This window comes from Apodemus sylvaticus, chromosome 7, assembly GCF_947179515.1.
Source record: "Apodemus sylvaticus chromosome 7, mApoSyl1.1, whole genome shotgun sequence".
NCBI classification, from domain to species: Eukaryota; Metazoa; Chordata; class Mammalia; order Rodentia; family Muridae; genus Apodemus; species Apodemus sylvaticus.
Window position 1 is genome coordinate 117,050,218 of NC_067478.1, and position 12,236 is coordinate 117,062,453.

Consider the following 12,236-nt stretch of genomic DNA (forward strand, 5'->3'; position numbering starts at 1 on the left):
CCTGTATTTAAAAAAAGAAGAAGAAGAATATTAAGTTGAATTAAGAGAATGGGACTTTGGAGCAAGATTCTATCCTGCTAAGTTTAGATCCAGACATGGTGGGGCAAGATCCTACCACCTAAGTTTAGATCCAGGCATGCTGGTGCACACCTTTGCTCCAAGGATATAAAGTCAAGCACATCTCTTAGTTCAAATCCAGCCTGATTCAGAGCAAGTTCTAGGTAAAGAAAAACTTAAATTCAGGTGTGGTGGTACATGGATTTAATCCCAGGAGATAAGAGGCATGCAGATCTTAGTTCAAGGCCAAATCTACACACCAAGTTCCAGGACAGCCAAGCTTTGGCAGTGAGGGAGTAGAAAAACAGAAAGCTGGTAATAGAATAAGGGGTTCACATTCCAGCCTCAGCAAGGAGAAGAAATCCTCAGCTATGGTCATGTGACTGGCTTTAGAGTCTAGAATAGGACAACTGATCCTGGCTAGCTGAAGCTAAGAAATTAGTGGTGATTAAGAAGAGACCAGCATCATTGAGGTGAAATTTTCTGGGAAGTGTTTTCTGAGAGGACAAAGGAGCTGTGTTCCAGAGATAGACAAGGTTGTGCCTCATGCTGCAGCCGTAGTTGGTAATGGGTAAGAGTCACCCAGGTTGTACTGATTTTAAAGGCGTGAAGGGGTCATGAGATTCAGCTGGCATTGTGAGAAACCAAGGAATGTCATTGGTGGAGGTGCAGCCTCAGTTTCAGTTGACAGCCCAGGAATGAAGGAGTCATGCACAGGAGTTTAGTCTTGGCACCATGAAGAGAACCTATAAGAGCCTATTGGTGTAGCCTAGCTGTAGCTGAAGACCTCAGAGTATTAGCGATTCCAACACCATGGATGGCCGCCAAGAACAGCAGCAACAATGGAATGGATCAACCTGAGCTTGGAGTGCAACAGAGGGCAGAGTGAAGAAGTGACACCAGCTCTTAGGAGGAGCCCAGAAGATCATGTGTGGATCCAGGACATTGGAACAAGAAGCTTTAACATTGAAGTTGCCTTGGAGACTCCATGATGTTTGAGATGCCAGAGCTCTGGGTTATCTGCTGAGGAAAGTTGCTAATAGGGAGTGGAACCAGCCCAGGAGAAAGAAGTTTATTGGAGTCAACAAACATAAAAAAGGAGTTGGAGGTCTGAAGATTACTTTGACGTGAGTCTTGGAGATGAGAGTTTGGAGTTCACCCATTTGGCTTCCTGTCTTGCTTTGGAAATTATAGTTAAGTGATTGGATAAATCTCAGAAGAGACTTTGAACTTTGGGCTTTTAACATATATGAGACTGCTATAGACCATGGAGACTTTGGAAATTGAACTAAATGTATTTTTCACTATGCTATGTTTAGGTATGGCTCCCATAGACTTACCTGTTTGAACAACTCTATGGAGGCTAGGGAATAGAATGTGATGGTTTGCATATTCTTGGGCCAGGGAAGGGCAGTATTAGAAGGTGTGGCCCTGTTGGAGTAGACGTGGCCTTTTTGAACTAGGTTTGTGACTGTGGGTTTGCGTTTTAAGACCCTCATCCCAGCTGTCTGGAAGCTAGTATTCTGCTAATAACCTTCAGATGAAGATCTAGAACTCGGCACCATGCCTGCCTGGATGCTGCCATGTTTCTGCATTGATGATAATGAACTAAACTTCTGAACCTGTAAGACAGCCCCAATTAAATATTGTCCTTATAAGAGTTGCCTTGGTCTTGATATCTGTTCACAGTGGCAAAACCCTAACTGAGAAACATCCAAAAGAAAAAGAGTTCTTAACCAGGATGTCTCAAAAACCCCTCAAAGTGAATATCCTTCCTTTCACCAGTCCAGTTTCTCTATGTCTATCTGTCCTCCTGACTTTCTCTAACTGTGTATTAATTTTTCTGTATTTCACTCCTTGTCAAATGGTTACTTGCTTCACCTCTTGGCCTTTGGTTGGCTTTACTTTATCCTATTTACAATAAAAAGAAAGTTCTTGGATTAAAGGTATGTGCTAAGTCTGAGTCATGCCACAACTACAAACAGGGTTTTCTAGCAAACACCACAATCGAGGGGTTCACAATGTGATTAAGTATCCTGCAACAGAATTACTTTGAGTTTTTCTCCATTTCATTTGGAGTTGGCTATAGGCTTGATGTAAATGGCCTTTATGATTTTAGGTATATCTCTTGTGTCCCTGATCTTTCCAGGACTTTTATCATGAAGGGGTATTGGATTTTGTCAAAGTTGCTGGTATGAGATCTCTAGTTTTCTTTATGTAGGTTGGTAGTAGTGCTAGAAACTTTCCTCTTAACCACCACCTTAATTGTGTCTCATAAGTTTGAATATGTTGTATATTCATTATTATTGAATTTAGAAGGGCTTCAATTTCTTTATTTCTGTCTTGACCCATTTTTTCATTCAGTTGGAAGGTGTTCAGTTTTTATGAGTTTATAAGTTTTTTGTTGTTTCTGTTCTTGTTGATATCTATCTATAATCCATGGTGGTCTAGTATGGCACAGGGAGTTATGATCACAGCATTCAGTTACCTGAACACTGAGTATGTGTTCAGTTTTGGAGAAAGTTTCATGAGGTGTAGAGAAGAATCAGTATTCTCTTTTCTGGGGGTGGGGGTAAAATCTTCTATAAATATTTGTTAGGTCCATCTAGTTTATAAAGTCATTAGTTGCTGTATTTCGCTTTATAGCTTGTCTGGATGGCCTGTACATAGGTGAGACTGGGCTACTGAAGTCTTTTACTATTAGTGTATGTATGTGTGGGGTTCATATGTGCTTTAAGTTGTAGTAGTGGTTTGTGTGTTGGTTGGTTGGTTGGTTTAAACATAAATGCCCATGTACTTGGGGCATTGATAAGGAATGGAATTTCATCTTTTTCCTTTGATGGATTTTCCTTTGATGAATATAGCGTGCCTTTTCCCATTTCTTTTGGTTAGTTTTAGTTTCAAGTATATTTTGCATATCAAAATGGCTACAGTAGCTTGCTTCTTTGTTCCATTTGCTTGAAAAATCCCTTTTCAACTCTTTACACTGAGGTAATTTTCATCCTCAGTGTTGAGGTGTATTTCTCTTTTCTTTTCATTGTCTTTCTTTTTTTTAAGGGAAGAAGGGGCTATTCTGGCTCACAGTTTAAGGTGCATTTCTTGTATGCAGTAGAAGGGTAGATTCTGTTTTCACATCCATTCAGTTAGTCTGTCTTTTTATTGAGGAGTTGAGTCCATTGATACTGAGAAATATCAATGACCATTGATTGCAAAATCCTGTTATTTTGTTGTTGTAGTTTTGGTAGTGATAGTGCTGTGTGCTTCCTCTTTTGGTTTTGTGGTTATGAGATTATTTCCTGTATGTAGTTAACCTCCTTGATTTGAAATTTTTTCTTCAATTACCTTCTGTACGACTGGATTTGTGAAAACTGTTTGACTTTTTCATGGAATATCTCATTTTCTTCATTGATTGGAGATTAGTGATTGAAAATGTTGCTAGGTGGAGTAGTCTGGGCTGGCATCTGTGATCTCATAATGTTTGTAGTACACCATTCCAGGCCCTTCTGGCCTTGAGTCTCCATTGAGATGTCAGATATAATTTTAGTAGGCCTACCTTTGTTATTTGATCCTTTTCACTTGCCACTTTTAATACACTTTCTTTGTTCTGTAGGTTTTTGTCTTGATTATTATGTGATGAGTTGTATATTTGTTTGTTTTGTTTTTCTCAGCCAAACTATTTGGTGTTCTGTATGCCTCTTGTACCTTTATAGACATCTCTTTATTTATATTAGGAAACATTTTTTCTATGATTTTATTGAAAATATTTTCTTTGTCTTTGAGTTGAGATTCTTCTTCCTGTATTCCTATTATTCTTAGGTTTGGTCTTTTCATAGTACCCCAGATGGCCTGGATACTTTTTGTGCAGAATATTCTAGAATTAACATTTTTTGACTGTTATACTCATTTTCTCTATGGTTTCTTCTATACCTGAGATGTCTTCTTTCATCTCTTGTATTATGTTAGTTGAGACTTGCTTTGTGACTGAGTATTGCTTTCCTCTATCGTTCTTGTTCGAATTCCTTACATTTTTATTTCCAGAATTCCCTCAATTTCCTTTATTGATTCAATTCCATTTTTAGATCTTGAAAAGTTTTATCCATTTCCTTCAACTGTGTTTTTCTGGATTTCTTTAAGGATTTTGGTAATTTCCTCTTTAAGATCTTCTATCATTTTCAGATCATCTGTATCATCTTCAAACAATTTAAAAATTCGGTTCAAGTCGTTTATTTCTTGTGCTTCAGTTTTGTTGGAATATTCAGGGGCTGCTATGGTAGAATAGCTGAGCTCCTCTAGGGACATTGATCTGGCTGTTGTTGTGTCCTTACACTGATAGATATCTAGGCATCTGTGCTTGAAATGAATATAGGTCTAGGTGCTGATTTCTGGATTTGTCTTTGTTAGGTGAGTATTTTGTTCATTGATTTCCATTTCCTCTCTGTACCTTCAGAAAGTGTGATTGTGGTGTGTAATCTGTTTTTCTGACCTGCTTATCTGGTGTCATCACAGGAAATGCCTACTGGTGTTGGGGGCTCATACTGGGATTAGTTGGGATAAAGGTCCCTTGGGGATGGGATCAGAGAGGAAAGGGAGACCTCAGCAGATTTCCTCTTAAAGATCTTGGGATGAAGCTGGGAAGCAAGAGCATTTGGAAAGGTGTAAATCTGCCTTTAGTCTAATTATCCTGGAATGAGAACCCACTGGGTTAGCATAGCCTGTTAGGATTGGGGCAGTGATTAAGAAACTAGTGGAGGAGGAATGTCAGATGATAGAAGAACTTTGAGATCCATAGAAGATAGGAGAAGGGGGTTGGAGAGTCTGTCAATGTTTTCTGATGTAGAGGTGGGGATGATTTGGGTACTGGAACTGGGGGAATAGAGAGAGGAGAAAGACCTGCAGGCAACCTACCTGGTTCTCTGGCAAGCATGACTTGTGGGTTAGTCTGGAGTTCTTGCTGGTTTTGTGGGCTGGAAAAAAAATAAGGATTGGAGGGAGGTTAGAAAGGGATGATCTGTTGGGATTCACCTGAGATGTTAGCAAGGGGGTGTGGTGGTAGGGAAGGCTTCTATGGGTGAGTTCTATTGCAGAGATGGGGGTGAGACTGGAGTATTGGATCTTGGGGAACATAGAGAGTGAAGGCCTGAAGGAAGCCTACATGTTTTTTTGGAGGGTGTGGCATTGCGGGTTAATTGGGGAACCCTGTTAGAGTTCAAGACTGAGAAAGAGCCAGTGTGGAGAGCAAGGTTAGAAGCAGATAGGGATCCACAGGAGATGGGAGCAAGAGGATGTGGAAATCTCCAAAAATGTTCTACTGCTGAGCTGCAGTTGAAACTATGGGTTGGATCTAGGTGAAAAGAGAAAGAAAAGAAAGTCTGCAGGGGCTCTATCTAGTTTTCTGACAGGCATAGCTTGTGTGGGTTAGCTTGGGCTTGTCTGCTAGAATTGGTGGTGCGTCCTTGTTCTGTTAGTCTGGTGTGTTCTCAGTGAATGCTTGCTGCTACTGGATGCTAGAATAAGGGGGTGAGTTGGGGGAAGGAGGGTTAGGGGTGGATATTTTTGCTCCATTGTACTAGAGTCAGAGAGGAAAGGGAGACTGCAATAGATTTCCTGCTAAAAGACTAGAAATGATCAACTGCATGCTAGATTGGTTTCTGAATAGACATAGGTCTCCCTTTACCCTATTTGTTGCTCTAGATAGAGAGGCCCCTGGGTTAGCAAGGGTCTCTGCTGGGGCTGGAGTCTGTGGCAAAGTAATGAATGGGGTGGAGGAGTTTTAGGATCCCACAGAGAAAAGATCTGTGGGATCCACAGGAGATAGGTATAAGTTGTAGGGGACTGCCAAGGGTGTTCTATTATAGAGCTGAAGATGAGACTAGGGGTTAGGAACTATGAGAATTGGGCAATAAGAAGTCTGTAGGCAGCCTCCCTGGTTTTCTGGGAGTTAGCAGTTAATCAAATTTTCTCAAGAATTTTGGAGGTATTTTTTCAGTGTTGTTTTCTAATTCCACTATAGTCAAGCAATATACTTTGTATAATTTTTACATTTAATGAAATATATTTTATTATCTACAACGTTGTCTTTTGAACATGTGTTGCCCCCTCACACACACACACACACACACACACTTGGTCATACAGTAAATTCTTCATTAAGATGTGGTATTCTCGACTTAGTATATACTTGCTGTTTTCTTTGTATAATTATATTTCTAAGCTTTTTGTTTCAAAAACCAATTAAAGAATAGTTAAATAATAAAAAACCTCCTAGAACTGTTGTTTCATATGTCTTTCCATTTATAAGTTGTTTCAGATATGAGAATGAATGGTTCCTTGTTAGTCTATCTTGCTTGATAGCTAGGCCTAAAGTGATCAGTCTGACAACACCTCCCAATCTTCCTCCAAAGAAAATATTGTCTTCTTATTTGAATAAATGTAATTATTTCTCAAAATCTCAATTTTTTCTCCTGTTATATGTAGCTTTGGAATATTTTGACACATTTTGCAAGCATACAGTTTACTGGAGTTCCTATAATAGTAATTCACAATGTCTTTTGAGCAAATAAAATAATCTTATAAAGTTTAAGATAATTATTTAAAGTATTTAGTTTAAAGGACTATAATCTCCACGGTTTTATTTACCTTAAAATGTAAATGTCTTTTTTTACTGCTAACTCAAACAGGCCAGTTTAAATAAAAGTTGACTTTTTGGTTACCTTTAACTTTACTTTAATTGTAAACATAAAAGAAATATGTAATAATAATGCAAAGATTTCTTGCATACTCTTGCCCTCACTTATATCCCCTAGTAGTTTTCACTTATATGTTTGATTCTTTCAGAATACACCTTTAGACTTCCCGTTGAAGAAGCCGTGGGGATTTCAAACATACCCGTACATCCTATTGGATATAATGATGCAGAGAGACTATTACGGTATAGTATTTTAGCTGGATATTAATGTTGATCTTGCTCTAAGATGTTTATGCCTGCTCTGTAACTCAGTTGCATTAAAAGTGACTATCAAAATAAATCTTTAAGTGAGAACACCATTTTCATGAAAAGAATAGTTTAATAAGAAAAATAATAATAACAAATCCTCTGCTCAGATGCAATTCTCAAATATGAAACTATAACCAAAGATTAAAAGTACCAACTATTTAAAAACAATTAAATACCTTAACGTCCTTAGATGCTCATTAACTATTTTTTCTATGGTTTAAATGCACAATGATGCAGGCCACTAGATGTGTGATCTTGTACTGGTTACTTTCTCATGGTCTGATTTCATTTCCTTCCTTGTAAAATGAGAACTGTGCTCTCTCCCTGAATTAGAGCAGATGGAAGTGTCTGCACTGCAGAGACCATTGACATAATATTTGCTGGTGGTGTTATCTCTATTTCATTGCCTATTTCCAAACTTCCATTTCCTAAATGACTCTACCTGAATAACTCATTTATTTTTTTAATAGAAACTTCTTATGCAGTCAGCAGCTTCCTTAAAAATTCTGTGCTTCATATCACAATCATGAATGTTCCCTCTTTTGGACGTCTTTAACTCTTGCCTTCCCGAAGTATAAAAACTATGACAAAGCTATTGCTATCCTTCTGCCCTTTGGATTTTATTTTATCTTTCCTCTTCAGCATTGTAGCTAACACGTTATTTGAAAGCTCCATGAGGAACCTTTTTTTGTAAAGCGTTCCTACATACATGTTGCCACTACCAATCTCATTTCTTCAAAACCAATATTTTTGTTGTTTCATGTACTTTTGACAGCAACTTGGGAGGAACTGCTCCACCGAACCAAAGCTGGAAGGGAAGTCTAAATGTTAGTTACAATATTGGGCCTGGATTTACAGGAAGTGAATATTCCAGGTAATTTTGTGCTTCTTTACTAGCCTAGAAAAGTTTTATTTTTACAGAAAAATGTCGAGATGTTCTTCCAGATAAAGTATGCCTTTCTCTTTTATCCTTGTCACTAGTAACAGATCATTTTTTTTTGTTATCAACATAGAAGGACTTCCAGAATGAACTACTGAATTCTTCAGAGATGACATCATAATATGAGATAAAATATTACTATGTTTGAGTTTATTCTTATAGCATTTTGAGCAGTATGTTTTTTAACTTCCATTTTTAGGTTAATGTTTAAATAAATTTTCCTAGTAACGTTTATTGAGACGCAGTAAAGGAGCACAGGGAAAGGAATCACTTATTATATAACCTTTATCACATGGCATAAATAAGTGAAAAATGAGGAAAACATGTGATACAACAATTCTCAATAGATGTATCATTGTAATTTTTACTTTTTCTTGTTTTATTCCCATTGTTTCTTTTTAAAGACAGTGTTGAAAGACTCTGGGTAGTCCTGCATACCCCAAAACATGTAGACGAGGTTGGCCTTGATCTCATAGATCTTCTTGAATCTGCCTCCCAAGTGCTAGAATTGAAGGTATGCACCACTACTATCCAGCTCTAACTTGAATTGTTTTGACATGGGGCTATTGTAGAACAGTGATCATATATGCCTGTTGGGCTGAGTAAAAGTAGACAGAGAGTATAGTCAGTTGTAGAAACACAAGCCATGGTACAAATTTTACCTGAAAGGTTTGGGAAATGGAAATGTTACTGCTGACAATTCAGAAAAGATATTATTGCTATTTATCTTATTAAACCCACATTGGTCAGTCAGTCTTTCATAATAACACTTTTTTATTAGATTTTTTTATTTACTTTTCAAATGTTACACCCTTTCCTCACTTCTTCTCTGAAAACCCCCATCCCATCCCCTTCCTGCTGCTCATTAACCCACCTAGCTTTCCCCTACAATGGGGCAACAAGCCTTCATAGTACCAAGGGCCTCTCCTCTCACTGGTGTTCAACAAGGCTGTCCTCTGCTACATATGTTGCTGGAATAATGGGTCCCTCTATGTGTACAATTTGGTTGGTGGTTTAGTCCCTGGGAGCTCTGAGGGTACTGGTTGGTTCGTATTGTTGTTCCTCCTATGGGGCTGAAAAATCCTTCCGCTTCTTGGGTCTTTTCTCTAGCTCCTCCATTGGAGACCCTGTGCTCAGTCCAGTGGATGGCTGAGAGCATCCCCCTCTGTATTTGTCAGGCACTGGCAGAGCCTCTCAGGAGACAGCTATATCAGGTTCCTGTCAGCAAGCACTTGTTGGTATCCACAATAGTGTCTGGGTTTGTAATTGTATATGGGATGGATTCCCAGGTAGGGCAGTCTCTGGATGGCCATTCCTTCATTCTCTGCTTCACACTTTGTCTCTGTATCTCCTCCTGTGGGTATTTTGTTTCCCCTTCTAAGAAGGCCCTAAGTATCCACACTTTGAACTTCCTTCTTCTTGAGCTTCATGTGGTCTGTGAATTGTATTTTGGGTATTCCAAGCTTTTGGGCTAATATCCACTTATCAGTGAGTGCATGCCAAGTGTGTTCTTTTGTGATCTTTTACTATGTTTAGGTATGGGCCTTGAATTCCTGATCTTTCTAAAGCTTTTATCATGAGTGGGTGTTGGATTGTCAAATGCTTTCTCATTTTCTAATGAAATAATCATATGGGTTTTTTTTTCTTTTGAGTTTGTTTATAAAGAAGATTACATTGATGGATTTTCATATATTGAACCATCCGTGCCACCCTGGGATGAAACCTACTTGATCATGATGGATGATCATTTTGATGTGTTCTTGGATTTAGTTTGCAAGAATTTTATTGAGTATTTTTGCATTGATATTCATAAAGAAAATTGGTCTAAAACTTCTCCTTCTTTGATGGATCTTTGTGTGGTTTAGGTATCAGAGTATTTGTGGCTTCATAGAATGAATTGGGTAGTTTTCCTTCTATTTCTATTTTGTGGAATAGTTTGAGAAGTATTGGTGTTAGGTCTTCTTTGAATATCTCATAGAACTCTGCACCAAACCCATCTGGTCCTGAACGTTTTTTGATTGGAAGATTTTTAATAACTTTTTCTATTTCTTTAGGACTTAGGGGACTGTTTATATCATTTATCTGATCCTGATTTAACTTTGGTACCTAGTGTTTATCTAGAAAATTGTCCATTGCATCCAGATGTTCCCGTTTTGTTGAGTATAGGCTTTTGTAATAGGATTTGGTGATTTTTTTGAATTTCCTTAGTTTCTGTTGCTATGTCTCCCTTTTCATTTCTGATTTTGTTAATTTGGATACTGTCTCTAAGCCCTCTGGTTAGTCTGAATAAGGCTTTATCTATCTTGTTGGTTTTCTCAACAAACCAGCTCCTGTTTGTGTTGATTCTTTGTATATTTTTTTTTGTTTTTGTTTTTGTTGTTTCTACTTGGTTGGTTTCAGGCCTGAGTTTGATTATTTTCTGTCGTCTACTCCTCTTGGGAGTATTTGCTTCTTTTTGTTCTAGAGCATTCAGATGTGCTGTCAAGCTGCTAGTATATACTCTCTCCAGTTTGCTTTTGGGGGCATTCGAGACTGTGTGTTTTTTTCTTAGCACTGCTTTCATTGTGTCCCATAAGTTTCAGCGTTGTGGCTTCATTTTCATTAAATTTTAAAAAGTCTTTAATTTCTTTCTTTATTTCTTCCTTGACCAAGTTATCACTGAATAGAGCGTTGTTCAGCTGCAACGGGCTCCCTATTGTTTTTGTTGTTATTGAAGACCAGTCTTAGTCTGTGGTGATCTGATAGGATGAATCTTCTTATATCTGTTGAGGCCTGATTTGTGACTGATTATATGGTCAGTTTTGGAGAAGGTACCATTATGTGCTGAGAAGTTATATTCTTTTCTTTTAGGATAAAATGTCTATAGATATATGTTAAAACCATTTGGTCCATAACTTCTGTTAGTTTCAGTGTTTCTATGTTTAGTTTCTATTTCCATAATCTGTCCATTGCTAAGAGTGGGGTGTTGAAGTATCCCAGTATTATTGTGAGAGATGCTATGTGTGCTTTGAGCTTTAGTAAAGTTTCTTTTATGAATGTGGGTACCTTTGAATTTGGTGCATAGATGTTCATAATTGAGAGTTCTTCTTGGTGGATTTTTTCTTTGATGAGTATGAAGTATTCTTTCTTACCTTTTTTGATAACTTTAGATTGAAAGTCAATTTTATTTTATATTAGAATGGACACTCCAGCTTGTTTCTTGGGACCATTTGCTTGGAAAATTGTTTTCCAGCATTTTATTTTGAGGTAGTGTCTCTTTTATTCATTGAGGTGTGTTTGTTGCATGCAGCAAAATGTTGGGTCCTGCTTATGTATTTATTCAGTCATTGTCTTTTTATTGGGGAATTGAGTCCATTGATGTTAAGAAATATTAAGAAAAAGTGATTGTTGCTTCTTGTTATTTTTGTTGCTAGAGGTGAAATTATGTTTATGTGACTCTCTTCTTTTTGGTTTGTTAAAAGAAGATTATTTTCTTGGGTATAGTTTCCCTTCTTATGTTGGAATTTTCATTATTATCCTTTGTAGGGCTGGATTTGTGGAAAGATTTTGTGTAAATTTGTTTTTGCCATGGAATATCTTGGTTTCTCCATCTATAGTAATTGAGAGTTTTGTTGGGTGTAGTAGTCTGGGCTGGTGTTGGTGTTCTCTTATGGTCTGTATGACATCTGACCAGGAACTTTTGCCTTCCATGGTATCTGGTGAGAAGTCTGGTGTAATTCTGATAGGTCTGCCTTTATATGTTACTTGACATTTTCCCCTTACTGCATTTACCATTTTTTTCATTTAGTGTATTTAGTGTTTGGATTATTATATGACAGGAGAAATTTCTGTTCTGGTCCAGTCTGTTTGGAGTTCTGTAGGCTTCTAGTATGTTCAAGGGCATTTCTTTCTTTAGGTTGGGGGAGTTTTCTACTATAATTTTCTTGAAGATATTTACTGGCCCTTTAAGTTGTAAATCTTTGCTTTCTTCTATACCTATAATCCTTAGGTTTAGTCTTCTCATTGTGTCCTGGATTTCCTGGATGTTTTGGGTTACATGCTTTATTCATTTTGCATTTTCTGTGTCTATTGAGTCAATGTTTTCTATGGTATCTTCTGCACCTGAGTTTCTTTTATCTCTTGTATTCTGTTGGTGATGCTTGCACCTATGTCTCCTGATCTCTTTCCTAAATTTTCTATCTCCAGAGTTGTCTCCCTTTGTGATTTCTTTATTGTTTCTATTTCCATTTTTAGATCCTGGGTGGT

The 12,236-nt window shown here is 37.6% G+C and overlaps 1 protein-coding gene across 1 annotated transcript in view; it reads left to right on the forward strand.

The window, feature by feature from the left end:
• Naalad2 (N-acetylated alpha-linked acidic dipeptidase 2) overlaps positions 1-12,236 on the forward strand; it is a 92,863-nt gene that overhangs the window by 28,739 nt on the left and 51,888 nt on the right. The window contains exons 7-8 of the mRNA XM_052189054.1: positions 6,892-6,985; positions 7,827-7,925. Coding sequence (XP_052045014.1) covers positions 6,892-6,985; positions 7,827-7,925 — 193 coding nt within the window. The remainder of the gene's footprint in view (positions 1-6,891; positions 6,986-7,826; positions 7,926-12,236) is intronic.